The sequence below is a fragment of the Chionomys nivalis genome, chromosome 6 (assembly GCF_950005125.1).
Source record: "Chionomys nivalis chromosome 6, mChiNiv1.1, whole genome shotgun sequence".
Taxonomy (NCBI): Eukaryota; Metazoa; Chordata; class Mammalia; order Rodentia; family Cricetidae; genus Chionomys; species Chionomys nivalis.
The window spans coordinates 102554846-102579872 of NC_080091.1; the positions used below are offsets into that span (position 1 = coordinate 102554846).

The window sequence follows — 25027 nt, forward strand, 5'->3', positions numbered from 1 at the left end:
ACACCTGGGGATGCAACAATGATGAACATAAACTTTATAGTTTGTTTATTTTTCAGTTAAACAAATAAGAAAAAAAACTGGTATTTCTTGAGATAACATCCTAGGCCCATATATGAATGTAATCAACTTAATCACCATCACCTGATTTCTGCTCCTAGCTCAGGGGTTACTCACAGAAAGCGATCCCTGTCAATCATGAAGAGCTCCCTGGAAGACAAGCTTGTGATACATTCAAAGCCTGTGACCAAGAGGAGGACAACAATTCTGCAGGGAGAGAATGGAGGTAAAAACAAACAAAATTCAACATTAGACTTTTTTTTTCTATAAGAAAAAAGCTTGTTCAATATATTAGATAACATAGATTTTCAAAAAGGGGGGGAGGAGTAGTGGAGAGACGGTTCATCAGTAAAGAGTGCTTGTTGCTCTTGCTAAGGACACAGCACTCACGTGGTGGATCACAAGCCTCTGCTATTCTAGTTCTAATCGATATGATGCCCTCTTCTGACTTCCACAGGTCTCAAGGCACATGCATGATGCATATACATCCATGCAAATAAACACTCATATACATAAAAATAAAACAAGTATTTAAAAAAGAAAGAAAGGAAATGTAGAACTGTTCTACATTAGAAAGGTCAGGAAGCATGAGTCCCATGACTTATTTTCCTCTTTGTCTCCACTACAGTATCTATTAGTCTAATTTTGTCCTTTAAAATCCAACAATTTGATAATGACCCTTAATATAATCAACCTAGAGTACATAATTTAGGAGTTAGTTAGTTTTAGGCTAAACCATGAGAGAGGAGCATCATGTCATCTGTGTCCTCATCATGGGATGAAACAGCATTGTAATGTCTGTGACATGAGGCCTAAGAAAGGGTGACCAGACAGGAAGAGCCTGAGAGAGAATCCTCACCGCAGACTCTCACTCTGCAGCATGAAGACACATTTGCTTTTAAGTACACTGAGCTTATATTTAGTCGTGGCAGCATAAGCCATCACTTCAACAAACTTGGTAAGCATCATTCGTAATGTATAAAGAGAGAAACATAAAGCTAAATATGTGTTGATTTACAGAAGAATATGAATGAAAACATGAAACAGTGGCGGAATCCACACTCAAGAGCTTGCTACAGAATTGAGTGTAGAACATCTCTAATGCTCTAATGATGATCCCTAAAACAGGCCAACCAACTTCCTGCATGGTTTCCAAAGAGCTCAAAAAATGACTTCATTCATGCTTATTTATGAAGAAATAATTGTGTTCATGTGGTAGGGGATGGTAAGCAGGAGGAGGAGGAATAATAGGTCCTCTGCAGTTACCTGTTTTCTGAACACACATGTCAGGTTCCTTTAAGACAAACGGTTTGACTGGGTCCTAACATAACACTTTTTTTTTAACTCACAGTCAGAGCTTGGTGACTCTCTTTATCTAGGTGGTAGTTAGTCAAATTAGATGAAACAGGACTTTATTGGAGATGATTTTCCTCCTACATTAGCCAAAAATTCCATTTTATAATCCACCAAAGGCTTCATTAAAGCAAAATGTTGGAAATGAAAGACAAGATAAGAAAAGGTAAGATTCTGAGAAGAGCAGGAAGCAAGCCCTCCAAAGTCCTGGAACTTGGGAGACAGAGGCATGAGGATGGCTCTAGACAGAGGACAGTCTGGGCTACATGACAAGGTCTAGGTCTGTCAGGTCATAACCATGGCCCTGCACAAAACAGAGGACCTGAGCACCACACAACCAACAATAGAGCAGAGACCTGGGTTCTCTTCCTCTCTTAATGAGCCAGTCTTGCTTTCAAGACTCATTTATTTAACTTTACTAAATGCAGGACTTTCTCTCTCCACTCTTCCATTCCCCCACATACCCATTTTCTGGTAGTCAGGGCATTCTCCCTCTCTGTCTCCAATAAATTGTCCTCAAGTTCCATATGTAATTACTTTCCTATGCTTTTATCAACAAAACCAAAAACTTAGAAAGGGAACCTTGTGGCCCTGGCTATACTTAATCATATACCATATTTACTTTCTGATCTGATTTTATAGACATCATAATTGACAACCTATAGCTACACACTTAAGGTATAACACTAGTGTGTTACAACCTGGGAACAGCTATAATAGACATCTCACTGCAGACTGAATCTGATCCACACACAAAGAAATATATAGAAGAATTGATTTTTATGTTTATTCTTGACTTAAAAAGTAATTACTGCTTTCTGTACATTAAAACAGATGTGTGGGGCTATGAAGTTGCCCCACTCAGCAATGTGTCTGCCATGCAGCCATGAGGACCTGAGTTCAAATGCCCAGAACACATGGAAAAGTCCCCAGCCACAGCACCTCTCATCTGTAACCCCAGTGATGAATGGCACAGAGGTGGACACTTGGAGCTCATTTGCCAGCACAGCCAACTCAATGAGCTCCATGTCAGTGAGGGACTTCCTTTGAAAAAGGAAGTGGAGGGTCAACAAGGAAAACCTGGCATAACCTCTGACCTTCACGTGCAGACATTTGCACACACAACATAGATATGTGTACACACCTACCTAAAGATGAGTACACCCCAGAAAAACCAGGGCATATAACATATAACACTACAAAAAGGTGTACACACACACAGACCACATACACACACACACAAACACTGTTAACAGAACTTGCATGGTCAAGCCTCTCTACCCATTTGGAGGTAACTTGAGGTCAGAGGTATCAAGCAAGGAGCCCAATTGAGTAGACAGTGGTGTGGAACACATAAATTACAGGGAGAATTCTGAAAATTGTGATCCTGATGAGAAACTATGTTGGGAACATGCTATAGCCATTAAAGAGTTTTACCAGGAAAGCATATTGTTAAATCCACATTATATATAGCTCAGACTACAAAAGTGACATCCATATGACAAGTCAGCAAAAACCGAGTCTCATCTATTTACTTCATACTCATGCAAATAAACCCAACATGTTCAAGAAGATTGACAACAAAAGAATAAACAGGTAAACATATTTATGCAGCAAGGTGATGATAAATAGACTAAAATGGCAACACACAGAATAGAAGAGATGATTGCGGATTATGTATTATAGCACGAATAATAAAAACCTGAGACAGTTACTGGAGTTCAAGCTGAAGATCAGAAAAGCAAAGGAGGTGACCACTGGAGAGTTCTCACCTCTATTATGCTCAGACCGACAGGATGATTCACAGAACCTGAAGCTCCTCCATACACTAAACTGGTAAAATGTGAATTTTGTGGTGTGTGTAGTTTCCTACTCTCTACACATAAACACATGTGAAAAACTGAGGTCTTCCACTCAGCTTTCAGTGTATTAGCACACTCTATGATACGATAAAATGTTTACTTTTTTGTCACAAATTCCAATTCTTTATTTTATTTTATTTGGTTTTTCAAGACAAGAATTTTCTGTGTAGTTTTGGAGCATGTCCTGGCACTAGCTGTGTAGACCAGGCTGGCCTCGAATTCATAATGGTCTGCTTGCCTCTGCTTCCTGATGCTGGCACTAAAGGTGTGTGCCAACACCACTCACAAATTTGAATTCTTAATGGATTTATATAAGCTTGAACAAAGTGACAGCATTTTCTCATTTGCTTACCTGTTCTGGACTTCAGTACAGTCATTTTGTAGGGCAAGGAAACTGGTACCCACAATCACGGCTGCAATGACTGCAATAATTGTCTTTCAAAAAAAATACAGGGAAAACATTTCTATTAGGATTCAATAGTAGTCTACACAATTGTTTATTATTTTAAGATATATGGTTTCCTAATCAAATCTCTCCACTGAGATAAACATTGTATTTTGGCCACAGTGCCTGGAAAAATACAAAACACATGTTAATAGACTTCTTGTATGTTAATATAAAAATGAATGTCTCTGCCATCTGAGACTCAAACAATGCAGACCTTGGAAGCTAAGACTTCTCCCAGTGCTCCACCAGGAATTGTCAGTGAAGGATTCAGTTCAGGTACTAAAATCTGGATGACACAGGGTAGGAAAGAATGCAGGTGCCTGGGGAGGTTAGGGAACAAACCCAGGTAAGTGACAGAAAGTATACACGTAAACTGAGATCTCAATTCTAGTGCCAGAAAACATAAAGTTTTCTACTTCAAGTAGCTCAAAATGACTCAGGATTTCTTTACTCTTATAGTTAGAAACAAGTACACCCCAGGCTAGGGGACAGCTCAGTTATAGAACTCTCACAACAGACACTAGACGCTGATCCCCTCTAGTGGAAACCAAAAAAGAAAATTAAAAATGACTCACAACACAGTTCCTAGCAATGGGATTTTGTGTGCTAAGAAGGAGTGAGCTGGCCCTTACCTGTGTTACCTCTGAGAAGTCTGTGCTGTGTGGCAACCAGCATTCTTGCTGTCACCAAAGTGATCATACAGCGTCCTCTGAGTCACCACAGTTTCCTATTGCCCATCACCTCTGTCACTGCTGCTCCATGAACCTAAGCCAGAGCAGCCTGGGCTCAAGTCTTATCTAAACTGCCAACTCCTCCAGACCCTCATCTACCCCCATCTACCCAATCTATGCTGACAGTCACAAGGAGCCTGCACTGCTTCAGTTCTGGTTGAAATGACTTTAAAGGGTGCTTCAATTAGCAAAGGAGTAAGGCTATATGATGCTGTAACTTATTTGACACTTTCCTACTACTCTTGTAAATTTTTAAAAATAGAACACAATAATCGAAGTTAAAAATCTTATAACTTAATAATTTAAATCAAAAACCAAAATTCCAGCACCCAGAAACATGACTCAAGAATTAAGATCACTTGCTGCTCTTGCAGGGGACCTGGGATTCAGTTCCCAGGACACAAATAGCCCCTAACAACCGTATGAAAGTCCAGTTCCAGAGGATCTGATGCCTTCATAAGCATGGACATGATGCACAGAGATACATGCAGGCAAAAAACTCATATACAAATAAATAAATAAATAAATAAATAAATAAATAAATAAATAAATTTTCAGTAAGTTAGTCTTCAATTTCTAGCATTGCTAACACACACACACACACACACAGACACACACTTACCTCATGATACTGTTGAACAATGAGTAACCCAATTTGGTGAAAATAATTCATTTGTTTCTAATCATATTGAATCTTCTTTTCCCAAAGACATTGGACACAAAAATGCCCTCCTCTTTTACAGAAATGCCCGAGTATAAAGAACAAAGTATTTGGAACAACTGGCAGTGTAACTCAAATGCTTAGAATGTCCACATGCATGCAGAAAAGGAAGCAACATTTAAATAAGAAAAGGGTAGCACACATGGTAAGAACTATGTGGTGTTTTATTACAGTCAACAACACATAACATTGAGTCAACAGAAACTCAATGCCTGAGAATAAAATAACAATGCACTAACAGCAGAACTGACTTTAAGTTCTGGTTGGACAGAGGCAGGGATATGGGTCCATGGTAGAGTGATTACCCACTAATGGCTAAGGCCCCAGGATCAAACACTAACACAGCAGGATCACCATCTAAAATATAACCAAATAAAAAATAACATAATAAATGATGGCCCTATGTACTGGAAAAACCACATTTCTGTGGGACATTGAGGTTAAAATAACAAAAAAATCTTAAGGCTTGATGATCCTTGTTACAGAGCCGTAAAGTAGAACTTCACCTCCTCCCAGTTCCAGTTGGCTGACAGGGAAGAGCATTGTTCAGTCCAGTTACTGTGTGTGTGAGCTGCACTCTTTGAGTAGCTACTGCTTTCCCACACTGGACTCCTGAAGAGGGAACAGCACTCTGCAGCTGGCTCATCTCAGACAGTGGATGCTCAGGTTCCCTCAGAGAGAGCTGTTCTATGGCCCTGTCTCCTCACCACATGATTTCAACCACAGATCAACCGTCCTTTCCCTCTCCAGTCATCTCCACCCTTCTCTACTTAAACCTTCTCCAAGTCCATTCTCCAATCTGACAGGCTACAGTTTTATCATTTATCCGGTTACCATCTATCCACCCACATGAAAATTTGCATCAGGAAAAAAAAGCTTTTTTCTCCTTTTCTCATTCCAACGCTTTGAACTTGTAGGATGCACTGGTGAATTAAAGTAGACAGGTGTGAGTAGCTCCCAGGTGTGCCGAATCTCTTATTGCATTCTGAGAATTAAATTTCTTACTTGAATTTTCATTATTGTTCCTCTAAATGAAAAATAAATAAAAGGGTTTTCTAAAAGCAAAATGTTAATCATGGTCTACTTGCTCTATTGAATATTTCTCTATGCAAGGAGAGTGGGGATGACAAACACATGGAAGGGATCAGAAGATAAGTGTGGCCCTGCAGTAGACTGACTTAAAAACAAATTGTTCACACTTGAGTTTCACAATTAAAATAATTCATCAAATTACCTGAATTATAGTGATTCGTGTAAAATCCTTGATATTTTTAAATGAACGACAAATAATCCATCTGAGCTGGTGGTAGAAAGGGGTGACACATGTGATCTCCTCTAAGGCTGAGCTCCTCCCTGAATTCTGTTCCCCCAAGAGTGGATCCAATTCAGTTCTCATTTCACCGTATAAGGAGGACTGGGCATACATATTGGCTAAGTTTACTCTGACTTGGTGCTGTCTCTCAGAAAGCTCTGTATGTTCATCGGCTTTGTGGGGGAAAGTGGATAAAAACAAGAAACAGACAATTATTTAACTGATTTTTCTGAGACACTTCTCATAAATAACACATACATTGTGTATCAGCTTTTCTTTGAGACATTCTCAAGTACCCTAGACTGACCTCAAGGTTGCTCTAAAGCCAAGTGTGACCTTCAACTTTTCCAAGTCCTTTTTCGGTCTCAGGTGCTGAGATTACAGGCATGCACCTTCACACCCAGTTATGTGCTACTAGGAACCAAACTCAAGTCTTTGTACATGCTAGGCAAGCAGTCTACCAGCTGAGCTCTATCTTCAGCCCACCAAACTTTGAGCATGAGATAATTACTCCTGTGTAATTCCTTTGCAGATTAGAAAAGTGTCCCTAACTGACATGACTACTGTCATTACCCCATGGACACAGCAAACAGATTGACCTTTTTGCATATGGACCCAAATTCTTAGCAAAGTACTCCTTCCCTTCTGGATCTATTCTTCTTAACATAGAAGTCTGGTCCCTACTTTCTGCCACCTGTGAATGTATATGCAAATGTATAAACTGCCAAGTATCGTGTTTTTAAAATGTTATGAACAAAGTCAGTCATGGTGATATAGCACTGTAGTACTTACACTTGGGAGGTGAGGTAGAAAGAGCACACATTTAAGGCCAGTCTGGCTACATGAGCAAACCCTATCTAAAACAATAAGAAGACTAACATAAACAATAGGTACATTTACTTTTAACCTGAAATTTCCCTTGTGATAATATCATATAAATAATCTTTTATAAATTAAATTAAAAAACATCCAACACTAACAGACAGCAAAGTCTATTAGTTAATTTTAGACACTGAATTAACATAAAAGCTATTTCTTTTGAGACATGTGGTTGTGAGCCGGAGGCCATGATGCCCGAGGACATGGCAGAGGAGCAGCAGGTGGTGACTGAGGTTCAGGGTGTTGGCCCACCAGGGGGAAACCCCTTGATGAATAATCTTTTAGGCAAAGAAGCCCCCCATACCACAGACCCCAGGACGTCTTTTGCTTCTGCTTTCCCTTTCCCTGCTTGCTGTCTTGCTGCCACTATCCTCCTCTGATATCTGCCATGGTTGAATTGGGTGTGGGGAAATTCCCCACTTCCAGTAAGGTAATGTTTATCTCTTTGGAAAGATCCTAATCTTCTAGGCAATTTTACCTGTGAATTATTATGAAGATGACTTTCTCTCTAATTGTCCCTTCTGACTGACAATAATATCCAGAACTTTGATGACTGGAAGTTTATATAAAGTTGTGCTTTTCATTCAAGACCTTTGAGCTCCACCTTAGAAATTGCTTTAGATAACAGCTCAGCGTAATAATTATAGAACATTTGAATTCTCTAGGAGCCAGGCTGGCCCTACTTCTCTTAATGTTTAACAGATACAGACACAGTTCTTGGTGTCAATGTGCCCATCCCTGCCCTCAATTCTCCTGATATAAGAAACTAATTATGAAATGTGTATACACCCTGAGGATCTAAAGTACAGTTGACTGATTGTCTTTATGTACAAAGCTTCAGTTTGTGATTCCTTTACTATTCCTTGTGAGACTGACTTTATAGATATACAGTAGAATTACTGATTCTTTCTCTGTAGGCACAGTATATGCTGTGCAAACCCACAAGAGAGTTGTCTGGGAAGCAATGTTTTCTCTCTGCTTATACTCTGTTGATCTGCAATAAATTACTCAGACATAAATGTATATGGGATATTGGGATAACCTTGCTTTTAATCCTGCAAGGAAGATGAAAAACATGTCACTTGTACACTTAGGAATTTAGTAAAATCACTGTATGGGACAGAGATTAGGATAAACAGATGTTTCTTGGAGGGACTTTGACCCTGAAGATTCCATCTGGAGGACAGTGATTGTTTTACTGAGGGGCCTTGTGGGCACCCATGACCTTGGTCACAGAACACCTCAGACACACCCAGGGCTCTTGAATTATTTCTGTATTGCATACAACACTTAATGAAAGACTAGAGTCACGGAAACATGTAATGCTCCCTTCAAAAAGACATATATATTAAGATTAGGGACCTTGAAATGAGGAAATACTTTATGCAACAAATGATAAATACACTTTTGTATGTCTGTGACCACACAGACAGATTCATCCCAGTCGGTCCATCAGAAGAGGCTGATGAATAAAGAAGGATATGATCAACAGAATGTGTGTCTTTCTTCATAACCCTTAGGTAGAAAAGGTCTTAGCCTCACCAGCACCGTGACTTCCTTCTGAATCCTGAGCTGTCTAGATGCTGGTCCCAAGACAGCAACAATTGTGTCTTAATGAAACAATTTGGCAAAAATCTGTGTCTCTAGAAGACTCACATACCTTCGTGGCCATCTTCCTCTGAGTGAAAGAGAGCAGAGAAACGTCCATTAAGGATGTCCAGGAAGAAGTCTGCAGGGTTGTGGTGGGAATCATAGTTGTAACCTACAAAGAAAGTAGACCATGAATACAAGTGTGAGGATTTTCTTTTAGAGAGAAAGGGGGTGGTAGCGACAGAATCTAAGAATTTCTTCCTCTTTTTGACCCTCCCCTTGGCTAACTTGTCCTTGTCTAGTATATACACACTATAATATTTCAGCACTCTCTGATTTACACCCTATTGTATACTTATGGGTGTTTATATTGGTGCTATACATACACATACACATATATAATACACAGACAACAACAGAGTAGACATAGCCTAGATATAGACAAAGACTACTAAACATACACATAGACTAGGCATGGAAATAGACTAGACATAGATCTTGTCATAAAGACAGACTAGACATAGAACAGATGCAGACTAAACATAGATGCATGAACTCTTCCCTGTAAAAGAATCATTTGTATTTGGCATAAATTTTTATTGGGCTCCATAGACTCACAATTGCTCACACAACTTTAAATAACAGCAAATATTTAAACCTATATTTGTAGTCAAAGAGAATCATCCATAACTATATCCATATTTCTCAAAGATGAAATTGAGGGCATAAAATATTAAAAATATGCCATCATCAAATATGACTGTGAAAAAAAAAACCAGGCAGATAAAAATCATGGGTCCACAAAAGCCAGACTTGAGCCACTGCAGCACCCAAACATCACCTAAACCTAAAATTCAAAGTTAATACTAAGTTAGGGACTATCTCCACAGCTCCTCAGAGTCAGGTCACACTAAGAGAAAACTGAAAACTACCATCTGCTACATGGGCAAGAAGGCAATGATGCTGGGCCTTTCCAAAGCTGTTTAAATGATGGATAACTGGGCCTGAGCCCAGCATGTTAATTAAGAGGGTCAGCACAACTGGGAAGCAGAACAAGAGGCTCAGTAAAAATCCTGTACACAGGCATGCATACAGGACAGGAGAAAGGAAGAGACCAGAACAACAATCCTGTGCTGCACAAGCCACAGAATCCTGTCACCAAATTAATTAAAGGCATTTAAAATGGAGAAGCCCACATACACATGTGGGCCAAGCACACCTGAAAACCCCTGTTCTCTCTCCAGATCCCATCAATGAAGGAGCTCTCACAGCAAATCCAGCCATACCTGCAGATCTGAAGTACTCCAAAGCCTCCTGTGCAGGCCCATGAAACATGGTTTTTCCTGAGGCCACTAAGGTGAGGCTGTCAAACAGTCTGAAGATGGAGTACGGGGGCTGATTAATGGAGAAGATGATTGTCCGTCCACTCCTAGACAGCCTAAGTTTAAAGAGGAAAAATCATAAGTCACTGGACAGAGAGGAATCTTGAGATACTCAAAAAATATTTTATTCCTGAAGTTATAATCTAGGTTCCCATTTCAGCTTGATTTTTTTTTTTTTTGGTTTTTCGAGACAGGGTTTCTCTGTAGCTTTGGTGCCTGTCCCGAAACTAGCTCTTGTAGACCAGGCTGGCCTCGAACTTCCAGAGATCTGCCTGGTTCTGTCTCCCGAGTGCTGGGATTAAAGGCGTGCGCCACCACTGCCCGGCTTGAATTTGTCTTAAAAACACCTTGTCTCCCTTTTATTATGCACCTGGTAGCTCCAAGTTTTTATTTAAAAGTCTAGTACTTCTAACATGTGAGACAGCAGTACTGCACTCAAGTGTTACTACATAGATCCTGGGCGGTCTTCTCAGACACTAAATCAGAATATCTGGGAGTCAGTGCAGGGAATCCATATCATGAGCAGCCAGCCCAGGTAATTGACAGGTTCACTCAAGCTTGAGAAGCAATGACAGAGCAAACATTACAGCTGTGACTGTAGCACAATTCCCGTCAATCATTCACACTTTGTCTCTTCAGGAATTGGTTTTCACTGCTCTAATGATGTGACTCACATTCCTAACCACCTGCTCTTTCACTAAATACTGCAGTAAAATAGTCCCATTTCAGTTTTCCCAATATCAGCATAAGGCAATTCTAATATAATTTGCCCCTTTCTGTTGATAAGGCTTAAAAGGTCAAGCAACAGACCAAGGGGTCACAGTTAGTGAGGTGCAAACCTAGGATTTGATCATTGGTTTAATTCCATAACATGCTGGTCTTTTGGAAGGGCTGTCTTCTGAAGGTGGCCTTTGTAATACTTTCACTAGCATCATCCTGAACTGGAGTTGGACAGAGAAGAGGACAGATGAGGAAGAGCTCTTGGTCAGGCCCACCACATCTAGAAGACAATTTCAACTGTACCCAGGGATCCATATATACATTTCTGGGAAGATACTTGTGTTTATTGTGCACAAAGTTCATTCCACAACATCTGAACTTCATAAATGATTTAAAGGAGTGGATATGGTTAAAGGTATAGCTTGACAGATTGACAGAAAAGTTTCCTCTTGAACATGGAATTGCTGAGCCATGTCTGGACAGTGTGAGTTAATTCATATTGCTAAATTGACTGTGAAAAGACAGAGAGATGCTCACAGGGCAAGGTCTGCAGCCATGCACTGTGTTGAGACTGACATCCTGAGAACCCCTGCCGTAGTGCATCTTCAGTGCTCCATAGGAATACATTTATTGAGCAGGAACATGCCTTCACATTTTAGTATACAGATCTGAAGATAAACTTAGGAATGCTGTACTTAGTGTGCTCTGTTGCTTTGTGTTTCCCTGTAAGCTGAGCATTAAGGGAATGCAGAATTTTAATTGTAACTTCGCCAGTACTGCTATCTAGGGGCCTGCTGCCATTTTTGTCTTCTATGAAATTTTTGTTGCCAATAAAGTAAGGATTACAGCTTTGTCTGACAGATTGAGATGGCATGGCGTATTCTTGGTTATCAACATACTCATGTAGTGTGGGGTTTTAGATGGTGAGTAATCACAATGTGGGGGCAAGCATGGTACATACTGTGTAACCTTAGTTACCTAATGTATGTACACATGCAGCACCCAGAGGGACACAGCAAGCTGAGCTGATGTGACTGGGTGACTGTTCTTGGCTTCTTGTGTTTTTTTTCCTGTAATGCACATGCTACAAAATAAATAAAAGCTTCATTTTAAAGTTAAAAAAAGAAAAGGAAAGGAAAAAACAAGAAAAGAAAAAAAAAACAGCTGAATGACCATTTCAGGAAGTCATACCTTCTGTTAGAAGAATCAATAACCAAAAAGAGTGCTTAAGACTGCTATGAAAATATTTCTATAAAAGCTGGGTATGGTGGCATATCTGTAATATCCCAGTACTTGGGAGGATCCATAATTTAAGGCAATCCTAAATTACATGAGACCCTGTTTCAAAAGGACAAACAGAAAGATTGAATGAAATGGAGGGAGTGGGAAAGGAAGGGAGGAAGAACATAATGAAGGAATGTAGAGAAGATGGGAATGAAGATGGGATGGAGGGAGGAAAAGATGAGGTAGAATAAGGAAAAGAGAGCAAGAGAACTGGGCATGGTAGCGCATACCTTGAATTCCCAAAGGACAACTGGTTGTAGAGACAAGATAAGGGCAGAATAACGGGCATAATAACTGATTGTTTTCCCTGAGAGATGATTAATAAACCACAAAAGGAGAAACTGCAACTTCATGTCATATAACCCACCAACCACTAGCATTGCTAGATGGTCAAGATTCAAGACAGGCAAACAAGATGGCTCAGTGTAGGTAAAGGAACTTTTTTTTTTTTTTTTTTGGTTTTTTGAGACAGGGTTTCTCTGTAGCTTTGGTGCCTGTCCCGGAACTAGCTCTTGTAAACCAGGCTGGCCTCAAACTCCCAGAGATCCGCCTGCCTCTGCCTCCCGAGTGCTGGGATTAAAGGCGTGTGCCACCACCACCCGGCTTAGGTAAAGGAACTTGATACCAAGTCTAAATACCCTAGTTCAGTCCCCAGAACACACTTGTTTGAATTAGAAAGCCGACTTCTTGAGTTGTCCTCTAACCTCTACAGACAAGCTACACAGGTATACTAGCACACACACTTACACCAAGCAACTCAAACACACATATAATAGAAACATTTGAAAAAAGTAGTATACAACTAGAGTATACTTCCATGAGTATTCAGAGCATGAACACAGCATGTCAGGAACTGAGTCTGTTCCAAGAACACTGGGATAAATCACACTTGGGATGACTCCAGCAAGGCACTAAGCCTAGCCATGGCATGAGACACAGGGACAGAGGGAAGTGTTCCATGCTGAAAAATGAGCAAGAGCTTGATATTAGAGTATCCTGAAGTTGACAGGAAAAGGGATGGCTGGGGAAAGTGGTGACACCTGAGGAGTCTACAGTCTAGAAGATGGCAAAGCCCTAGTTGTTGACTTCCTCACTGGAAGTACAATGAGGGAGTGATCTTGATTCCTGGAAGGATAGGTGACAGTATTTAGGGTGATAGACCATGATGTCAGAACAAAGCAAAGAACAAAGGGAAAGAAGAAAAGACAGACAATACAGTAAAGTTCAACAGCCAGGAACCTAGGTCATGGGAATGGGATGGTCATTATATAGTTCTTGCGGTTATTCAGTCAGTTTAAAACTCTATTAATTTCTAAAATGTGCAAAACCTCAACCTTTACACTTTTTTCTATCAATATTTTAGTCATAGACATCTTTCTGGAGAGAAGGAAATACAATTCCTTTTACTTCATTCTTCCCAGGTTAGGACCCAGACCTTAGCAATCATTCTTTCAGCCATCACATCCAGAGGTAATCCCAGAAACAATACCTTTTTATTCTATACATGAAGTTACTCAGAGGCCAACATTCCTAGCAGAGGAACCCCCACATCTTAGCCTTCAACTGACCTCTTTACATTCCCATAGTGTTGTATCTTTGTGGTTTTCACTAAACTATCATGCAGCTGCAAAACCTTCTCTGTGACTCCTTGGACAGTTCTAAACTTAAATGCTTTCCCACATCTTCTGCCATGGAGAAACTATGTGACTATGCTGTTTTTTGAGAAAGGGTCGGATCCTGAAAATGTTACATATAATTGTCCAGTGTTTGGGTGTGAGTGGAGGCTGTGTAGAGACATGGGGAGGCTGTGTAGAGCCATGGGGAAATGTGTAGAGCCATGAGGAGGCTGTGTAGAGCCAAGGAGAGGCTGTGGAGAGTGATGAGGAGGCTTTGTAGAGCCATGTGGAGGAGCAAGAGAGATTTTTTCACAGAGGATTTTAAAAGATGAAGTAAAAGAAAAAGTTATCATGAGAAAGATTATGTTTTCTTATTTTTCCCCTCAGATGGAAACTCTCATAGTTCTCTCCACATTCATTGAATTTTTTCATACCTTAGTGTTTACTGGAGGTCACCTCCCCCCGTCAGCATTTCTTCTGAATCTCCTGAACCAAAAATACACATATGTGATCAGGTATTAAGTCAATAAAAGTTAATGTTCCTTCGGTACTTACCTTCTCAGAACTGAGATGACATCAATAATAGTGCTCAAGTCTAAGCCAGTAGTGGGGTCATCCAAGAACCAAATGGGATGCTTAGTGACCAGCTCCATTGCTATACTGGTCTTTTTCTCAAGCTCTTTAGATCTAGGCTTAAGCAACAACAACCATCATTATCAACAAGAACAGTTGTTGTCATTTGGTGAACGAGACTGTTCGAGCAGTAAAAGATTTTGTTTTAATATTATCCTGATGAGCAAAAATATGGGCAACTGGGAGAAGAAGGATGTTTTTCTTTTCCAAGTGGGTAGAAAGACTCAGGTCAGACTTGACATGAAGCCTGTGCTAATATCTGTCTAAAGAACAAGGAAGACAGGACAGGAGAAGAGAAAGTATGTGTAGTAATTTAGTCATCATTTCATACCTTTCCAAAACATATATGACACATGCAGTCTACACAACATAAAAACAACATATCACACACACATTACACAACACACATACAAATATATACGCTACACAATACACACAGGACACAATATGCTGACACACAGGCATGCACACAAAACAACACACTGACATACAGTCACAGAGAGACACATACTTAAAAACACATACAGACACACAAGCAACAAACACACAGCACTACACAATACAACACACATAATAAACACATACACACTGCTTTTAATCAAAAATTCCACATTGCCTTATTAAGACCTTTTTAACTCCCTTAAGACTTTTGTGAAAATTATACAATAAAGGACTGTCTGGAGGCATTACCATCCCTGACTTCAAACTCTATTACAGAGCTACAGTACTGAAAACAGCTTGGTACTGGCATAAAAACAGAGAAGTCGACCAATGGAATCGAATAGAAGACCCTGACTTTAACCCACAAACCTATGAACACCTGATTTTCGACAAAGGAGCTAAAAGTTTACAATGGAAAAAAGAGAGCATCTTCAACAAATTGTGCTGGCAAAACTGGATGTCAATCTGTAGAAGAATGAAAATAGATCCATATCTATCACCATGCACAAAACTCAAGTCCAAATGGATTAAAGACCTCAATATCAGTCTGAACACACTGAACTTGATAGAATAGAAAGTGGGAAGTACTTTACAACACATGGGCACAGGAGACCACTTCCTACGTATAACCCCAGCAGCACAGACATTAAGGGCATCATTGAATAAATGGGACCTCCTGAGACTGAGAAGCTTCTGTAAAGCAAAGGACACTGTCACTAAGACAAAAAGGCAACCCACTGACTGGGAGAAGATCTTCACCAACCCTGCAACTGACAAAGGTCTGGTCTCCAAAATATATAAAGAACTCAAGAAACTAGACTGTAAAAGGCTAATCAACCCGATTATAAAATGGGGAACTGAGCTGAACAGAGAATTCTCAACAGAGAATTTCAAATGGCCAAAAAACACTTAAGGTCATGCTCAACTTCCTTAGCGATCAGGGAAATGCAAATCAAGACAACTTTAAGATACCATCTTATACCTGTCAGAATGGCTAAAATAAAAAACACCAATGATAGCCTTTGCTGGAGAGGTTGTGGAGAAAGGGGTACACTCATCCATTGCTGGTGGGAATGCAAACTGGTGCAACCACTTTGGAAAGCAGTGTGGCGGTTCCTCAGGAAATTCGGGATCAACCTACCTCTGGACCCAGCAATACCACTCTTGGGAATATACCCAAGAGATGCCCTATCATACAACAAAAGTATATGCTCAACTATGTTCATAGCAGCATTGTTTGTAATAGCCAGAACCTGGAAACAACCTAGATGCCCTTCAATGGAAGAATGGATGAAGAAAGTATGGAATATATACATATTAGAGTACTACTCAGCAGTAAAAAACAATGACTTCCTGAATTTTGCATACAAATGGATGGAAATAGAAAACACTATCCTGAGTGAGGTAAGCCAGACCCAAAAAGAGGAACATGGGATGTACTCACTCATATTTGGTTTCTAGCCATAAATAAAGGACATTGAGCCTAGAATTCGTGATCCTAGAGAAGCTAAATAAGAAGGTGAACCCAAAGAAAATCATATAGGCATCCTCCTGAACAGTAACCTTCATCAGGCAATGAAAGGAGACAGATACAAAGACCCACATTGGAGCACCGGACTGAAATCTCAAGGTTCAAATCAGGAGCAGAAGGAGAGAGAGCACGAGCAAGGAACTCAGGACCGCGAGGGGGGCACCCAAACACTGAGACAATGAGGATGTTCTATCGGGAACTCACCAAGGCCAGCTGGCCTGGGTCAGAAAAAGCATGGGATAAAACTGGACTCGCTGAACATAGCGGACGGTGAGGACTACTGAGAACTCAAGAACAATGGCAATGGGCTTTTGATCCTACTGCACGTACTGACTTTGTGGGAGCCTAGGCAGTTTGGATACTCCTCTTACTAGACCAGGATGGAGGTGAATGGTCTTTGGACTTCCCACAGGGCAGGGAACTCTGATTGCTCTTTGGGCTGACAAGGGAGGGGGACTTGATTGGGGGAGAGAAATGGGAGGTGGTGGTGGGGAAGAGGCAGAAGAAATCTTTAATAAATAAATAAATAAGTAAATAAATAAATAAAGACTTTTGTGAATTGACATTATTACACTGTACAGCATCACAGAATTCATGATTCATCCTTATAAGCAAATCCAAAAGGTCATATAGTCTACTGGTCAAACTGGAACAGTGCTGGTACCAGCCAATGTCATTGTGTAAGGTGAGAGGGAATAGCAAGTTTTATGGGGACATAAAACTAGGGAAAAACTATCACCAAACATGATAACCAAAACCATGATCAAGCCCAATTAACTACAAACAACAAAGGATGGTTAGGCAATAAGGATGAGCGTGGTCAGGACAAGGCTGAGGATATAAAGGAATTATTCACTTTGATAGTTAAGAATAGAGTTTCTAGGAAAGTAGATGTCTTTATTTTTATGGATGAAAAGTAAGTACTCAGGAGTAAGGAACTACCTAATGTTCTGTTAAAATGTTTCAGTGAGAAACAGCTTTAGTGAGTATGCTGTTGTAAACACCAAGAAGCCCAGGTGGCAGGTATTAGCAAGTGTACTAATGTACTGGCTATATAACAGTCTTCTACAAAAATTGCATATTGCCTTTACATTTCTTAAATCAAAATCTTATGAAAGACTGAAGAGAAGTCTCCTCAGGGAAAAGCACTTGTCCCACAAACCTGAAGCCTGGGTTCAATCCCTGGAACTTGCATATAAAGCGGTAGCAGTGGAATTGCCTGTGTAACTCTGTCAGTATGGAATTACAGTGAGATAGGATGTGGATCAGGGCATTAGGCATGTGTGTAGGGCTTCAGCAGAACAAGACAAACAAGGCGGGAGGAGAGAATAGACCTGTGACAAAGGTGTGTTATGATAACCACACATATGTGTGCACACACACACACAAACACACACACTCACTCACACACTCACACACAAATGTTGGAGAATTTTTTGGTTCAGGTTGAAACCTGATGCATGAGAAACTCCATTGACTCTACAAGGACAACTGATGGAGGTGGGTCTTGTATTAATCTGTTGCTTTCATTGGTTAATTAATAAAGAAACTGCCTAGGCCCATTTGATAGGCCAACCCTTAGGTGGGTGGAGTAAACAGAACAAAATGCTGGGAGAAAAAAGCCGAGTCAGTGAGTCGCCATGATTCTCCCACTCCAGACGGACGCAGGTTAAGATCTTTCCTGGTAAGCCAGCTCGTGGTGCTACACAAAATATTAAAAATGGGTTAGATCAATATGTAAGAGCTAGCCAATAAGAGGCTGGAACTAATGGGCCAGGCAGTGATTAAAAGAATACAGTTTCCGTGTAATTATTTTGGGACATAAGCTAGCCATGCGGGCGGCCGGGTGCCAGGGACGCAGCCCCGCCACTCCCACTTCAACAGACAACCCCAGCTAGGATTCCTGGTAATAGTGGATAGGTATCCAGAATTGACCAACTATAGTGACCTCCCCAACTATCATTGGAGCACGTTCATTCACTAACTAATGGAAAGAGATGCAGACATACACAGTCAAGCACTGGGTCAATCCTGAAAAATTCTGTTGAGGAGAGGGAGGAAGGATTATATGAGCCAGGTGGTCAGGGTCATCACAAGAGAACCCACAGAAACAACTGGGCTGCTCGTCGGAGTTCACAGATTATGAACCAATGGCTAGGGAACCTTAATGGGATCAGCCTAGGTTATTTGCATATGTGTAATTATTGTGTGGCTTGGTCTGCTTGCAGGACTCCTGGCAGTGGGGGAGCCAGGTTTGTCCCTAACATTTTGGCTAGGTTTTAGGAACCTGTATCTAATGCTAGGTTGCCTTGCCAAGCCTTAACACAAAGAGAGGAGTTGGTCCTATCTCAACCTGATATGCCATGTTTTGTTGACACCCATAGAGACCTGCAATTTCTGAACAGAGGTGGAGGAAGAGTGGACTGGGAAGGGGGAGAGGAGAGGGAAAGGGGATGAGAGGGGAAGCTTTGATCAGGAAGTAAAATAAATTTAAAAATTAATTAATAAAATGTTATATTAAAATTCTTTCAATCTATTATATTTCATGACTTTCAAGAAGTTAATAAATATCTTATTATGTTGTCCCTAAAAGCAAAACCAAATAAACAAATTAGGAAAGACTAGAGTAAAGCATTTTGGTTTTTAGCCATAGCAAAAAACAAACAAACAAATAAACAAACAAAAAAACCATAGCTGAGCTGTTTTAAAATGCCGGCTTTCTGGGCCTTCTTGCCAGGTAAAACTCTTGACTCTTTCAAGCAGGCCGTCCGGACTATGGAGCTATGGATGCATTGTTACAGCTTGCTTCCTGGCAAAAAAATGCCATAGGAACTTTTGACTGTTATTTATTATTGCAGCTTGATTCCTGGCAAGGACCTTAAAATGCCATAGAGTTGTGGCAAAAAACTTCTCCATATTCCTTACCAAATTTAAGACCCATGTGGTCAGAAAAAGAGAGATATACAGTAAAGAGAGATTCAAAGAATAAGAAAACCTCTAAATGGTTTACAATGTGTTAAAAATATATACAGGCTAAAGGTTAAAATTCTCAGAGTAAAAAAAAAAAAGAAAGAGAGTAGCCAGTTGTGGTGGTGTAGGCAGGTAGGATTTGCCTGGGAGGCAGAGACAGACAGATCTCTGTGAGTTCAAAGATAGCCTGGTTTACAGAGGGAGTTCCAGAACAAAGATACACAGAGAACCTGTCTCAAAAAGCCAAAAGATAAAAGTAAAAATAAAACAAATAGAGGTTAAAATAAAGCCACGTAGAGATGGAAAATACACAGAGAATCTTGATACTGTATGTTATTATGCTCTCTTTGAATTGTTTAAATGCTGAGGAAGGAGCAACAGCTACTAAAAGATATTTGTTTATAAATGCTGCAGAATTAATCCAAAATAGGTATTTTGAAAATACCTTGACTTCACAGTTGAAGTCAAAAGGTATGTTACTTTGGAGAAGAGATTTTGCTTTTGTTTCCACAGAAAATGAGAGGTTGTGGATTTATTCAGAGTTAAGAAAAATCCAGTTTGATCAAGAAAGACCACCTGAAAAATCTCTGGCAGGAATAGATGGTCCAGATGTCTGAGTTCTTCATCCAGAACAGGTTCAAGACTGCTGCCTGAGATGATCAAGACTCACTGGATACTTCAATCAGGACTTGATTATAACTCTAAATTTTCTTTAGGTCCCCATAAGATTATCAGTGTCCCCAACCAGCTGGAAGTAGCCTGGAATACTACGCCCACATTCCCAAAAAATGGACTATGGATATTTTCCTTTGATTTTTTTGTTTGTTTGTTTGTTTTGTTTTGTTTTTTTAAAAAAAAAAAGAGAGAGGGGGGGAAGTGGTGCGGGAGAATTGTCTGTATTCTGTCAATCATGTTATAAATAAATGCTGATTGGCCAGGCAGGAAATATAGGTGGGAAAACCAGACAGGAAGTAGAAATGATGTAATGAGAACAGCAGAATTCTGGGAAGGAGGAAGTTGATTCCTCCCTCTCCTGCCCAGACCACCAAAGCAGCAGGATGTGATCTGCCCCGCTGAAAAAAGGTACTGAGCCATATGGCTAACATAGATCTGAAAAATGGGTTAATCAAGATGTGAGAGTTAGCCAGTGAGAGGCTAGAGCTAATGGGTCAATCAGCTTTATAACTTATAGAAATCTCTGTGTGATTTTTCTCTGGGACTAAACAGCTGGGGGTACCAGGCAGGACAAAACCCCCAACAAACAAACAAGCAGCCGGCCCCTGTCCATGTTACAGATAGCAGCCACCTTGACCATACATATTATATGGAACAGCTGATAGAGGATCATATAATTCACACAGGGATCTCTCTCTCTCTCTCTCTCTCTCTCTCTCTCTCTCTCTCTCTCTCTCTCTCTCCTCTCTCTCAACTCTGAGTCTTTCAAGAGTTTTCTTCACATTACCTTGACATTTGCCACTTTATTCAGACACAGAAGTTCAAGAACCTCATCAATCCGCCTTCTTTTTTCATCTCTTGTCATAGTCATTGGCAGTTGAAGAGCTGCTGAGAACTCTATGTTGTCTCTCACAGTCACCGTGCGCATCACCACATCATTCTTAAGGTTAAATGAAAATTTAAATTTAATTACTAATTGTTATTAGTAAGATGATCATACATAAAGCACACCCACTCTAATACTCTACTGTAAAATAGTCTTTCAATGTTATTGATTTCAACAGAAAGTCTGATGCAGTCATTTTCACCCCTTCCCATTAGCCTTCCAAGTAGAGTACAGGGATTTTGGTGACTGTTACCAGGAATTATTTCCATAAGGCATCTTCTAAGTAGTGGAGAGAGATGAAGAAATGGCAAAATTAGAGAACAGTAGTCCTCTGTAGAATTAAATTACAGCTGAAATTATTAATACTGTGCCACAGATGTCTTACTCCAATCCCTTCCAGTCTTCCTATTTAACATTGCCAACCTCAAGATAATGAGTTATTGTGAAAAGCCAGTGTAGAGAAAGTATTGCCTATAAACATGTTATATAATGAACTGGAAACACATAGATCTATAAGTTGAACATCTAATCAAGGGAAATCTAAAATTATAAACCCACCAACACTTACCCGTGGTACGTAACCAGAAGTACATGTGAAATTAGCAGGTCGAGGTTTTCCATTTATCAAAATATCTCCTGATAATCCACGTGGATCTTTCCTTGCAGCTAAGACATCTAATAACCTATAATGGTTACACATGTTGTGTGGTTTACTTCCTCCTTTCAGTAACAGCTGTCAGTTTTCAGGTGCTCAGAATTAAAATTCTGTATATCCTAAGCTTATCTGAAATCACACACACACACACACACACACACACCTTTCTGTTCAGTATGTGCTCTAATACATGCCAGAATTATGAATGCAAAACACAATCTGTATGTCCTTTGGAACTCAAACTGGTAATGTGCTTCTGTAATTTGAGAATTATTTCTGGTGATGTTTTCTTGCCCCCAGAAGACTTCTGATTTACCTTCCTAGTTTTAATACTATCTCCCCCACATAAAATAATAATAATATGACCCAACACCATATGTAAATCGCTCTATCATTTCCTATCACTAAAGTGACTTAGTAAGACTTCCTGTTTTTGGTATAAAATTAGAATGCATCCTCCTTCATGTTAACCATAGCACACGGGACAGGAGTAGATATACCCACATAACTTAAATAAGTCCCATAGAAGTGATTTTTACAGCACAGAAACTAGATGCAAAGGGCTTGCATTTGTTGTCCATTATACTTACAAAGATCTGCTCCCATCTTGAGGTCCCACGATGGCATTGAGGCCAGGTTTCATGATCCCACTGTAAATACAAAATCACACTGGTTGATTTTCCTGTTCAAAAGAAGTTATATTCATTTAGGGTCTGCACTGAACATGATATTGAAGTTGGATGAAATTTTGCACAAAAAAATAAACACAAACTCCTAAGAAAAAATATTAATAGAGGTCTATTATTTAAAAAGATTTGGAAATCTAGTGGTGACTTGTCAGAAAAATGCCTCAGATATCACAAAGCCATTTTTATTTATTATTTAAGAATTTGTCTTTTTTGAAACATGGTGCATCTAAATTCTGTATCCTTGAAGCAAGTAGCAGGCTTTCAGGAGGACTCTATTATGCACATGGCCTTTATGTGCCGAGTATATAACAGCTTCTTGCTAACGTTTGATGAGCAGTGTCTTCGTATAACCCTTCTTGCTGCTTTGTAGACCTCATCCCAAAAAGCAGCGACTCATGGGATATTAGTAACAGTGCTGCTATTATTAAAGTACAATCAAACCAATATCAATGCATCTCAAGTAGAAATCTAAAGACTAGAAAGAAGCACTCAGAGGACAGGAGAGTGTTGTCAAGTTTAACATTCAAACCGAAAGAAAACAAAGCAAAACACGATCATCATTAAAATAGAAAAGCTAAGTACCCCCCAAAAATGATGATTTTCTTCTCTGATAAAGAGATGAGAATATGCTCAGTTTAGGACTGGGAGACATTCCTCAAGTAGAGGTCATTATTTACTACTGAATAGGTGCAACATAAACACAAATTATGTCCAAAAATTGATTGATTGATTCAGAGTAGTGAATATCCAGTTTGAAAAAGGCATATTCTTATAGAAAGCATAGCTATGTTCCCATTTCTTATTTAATATTCAGACAGTGCCATATTCAGAATATCCTTTGCCCTGCCTATTTCCCTCTTAGTAAGAAAATGATGGAAGTTGTAGGCTGAGGAGCAGAAACGACCAGTGCCCAATAATAGAGGTGATGGTTGGGGTCGGGAGGAAGAGTCAACACAGACTGTGTGGGGAGATCTTGGCATGTGTGTGCCTTGTCCTCAAATTTGGTTGTAAATATGGTTCTCTTTGTCACGGAACAATGTGTGGAATGTTCATTTTAGCTCTTAATAAATTTGAGCAAATATGTGAAGACCTGGACTTTCTGCTGTTGGGACTTCCTCATTGTTTCCATCTCATCACTGGTAACTGACCCAGTCAGCCTGTTATAAATGCTCACTTCAGTTTAGGGAGGGGATGTGTGCATAGATGTATACATAGTTCCTTAATATTTGCAAATTTCTAGGAATTAAAGTTTTAGTATCCTCTATCATTCTTTGATCTTAACAGTAGATCTTTGATATTATGTTTTTCATTCTTAATTTTATTGAATTAAAATAATTTCTTGGTTTTTTTGTTATATGTCTATGGGTTTGTCAGGGCGATTTGTGTTTTTAAAGAACCAGCTTTTGCGCCATTCATCCATTATGTTGTTCTTTAGTCTCCATTGCATTAATTTCACTGTGATCGTGAATCAATCTGTCTGTATAACAAGGTGAGGCTAGGGAGGGTTCATTGGGTGAAGTGCTTGCTGTGCGAGGGTGAGGACCTAAGTTAAAGCTCCAAAATTCACATAAAGTTGAGTGCAGTGGTGGACACCTGTAACTCCATGCTTTATGGAGAGATGGGAGACAGAGGTAGAAGAATCCCAGGACCCTTGCAGGCAACTGGCCTGGTATACACTGCAGTGAGCAATGAGGGACTCTGTCTGCAACATGGTAGAAAGTAAAGACCAGTGCTCAGGCTTGTCCTCTGATAGTCTTGTACCACAGTTTTGTCACACATCTGTACATGTGAACATGAACACACATACACTCATACACATACATAAACAGATGTAGACACATACACACAACACACTTAATACACACACATAAACAGATATATACACATACACACACAATACAGTTATACACACATGAACAGATATATTCACATACACAGACATATGTACACACACGGACACATACATTAACATAAATGTACACACATACATACAAAAATTATTGATAATAGAGAAAATCTAAATCTGTGTTTGTTTAAAGAGTTGTTTAGTATACTGGTTTATTTAGTTCATGTACATACTTCATATTTGATAGTCTTTCTATCACACATGTTTTTTTACGAAATGGAAAGCCACTCTGTACTGTTTCCCGATAACTGATGTTATGAAAACTTAGCACGGCCTCTCCAGTCAATGTGTTCTGGTCACTGGTGTCCATTCCAGGAAGGTCAGTGGGATTTCTTTCTACCACTGGGATTGTAACAGGGTCATTATTAGAAGACATCTCCAGAGGTTCTTCCTTCCTGTAGAAGGAACAGCAAGTGTAAGTTGATAGTCCACACAAGCAGCATTATTATATAACACAGCACACTTCAGGATTATTTTAAACTGTGCACTCATAGGCAAATTCCTTCCTGATGAAAAGTTCACATGGCTGTGATCACCTAAGAATCCAATGAGAAGCAGACAGAACTGAGGACATAGACACCTCTTAGACACCAAATTCCTAAGAAGTAAAAATGCCTTAAAGAGTAGAGTATAAATGTTCTTCACAAATCATAAAGCAAGAAGGGGAAAGATGAGAGGAAAGATTT

At 39.7% G+C, this 25027-nt stretch overlaps 1 protein-coding gene across 1 annotated transcript in view; it reads right to left on the reverse strand.

Moving 5' to 3' along the window:
• Positions 1-24717, reverse strand: part of LOC130876401 (ATP-binding cassette sub-family G member 3-like) — a 41147-nt gene extending 16430 nt beyond the window's left edge. The window contains exons 1-10 of the mRNA XM_057772907.1: positions 24515-24717; positions 22337-22396; positions 21660-21774; positions 20993-21145; positions 14511-14647; positions 10240-10391; positions 9024-9125; positions 6407-6657; positions 3625-3707; positions 175-264 (exon numbers count right to left, since the gene is read on the reverse strand). Coding sequence (XP_057628890.1) covers positions 175-264; positions 3625-3707; positions 6407-6657; positions 9024-9125; positions 10240-10391; positions 14511-14647; positions 20993-21145; positions 21660-21774; positions 22337-22396; positions 24515-24717 — 1346 coding nt within the window. The remainder of the gene's footprint in view (positions 1-174; positions 265-3624; positions 3708-6406; positions 6658-9023; positions 9126-10239; positions 10392-14510; positions 14648-20992; positions 21146-21659; positions 21775-22336; positions 22397-24514) is intronic.
• Positions 24718-25027: the final 310 nt, after the last annotated feature.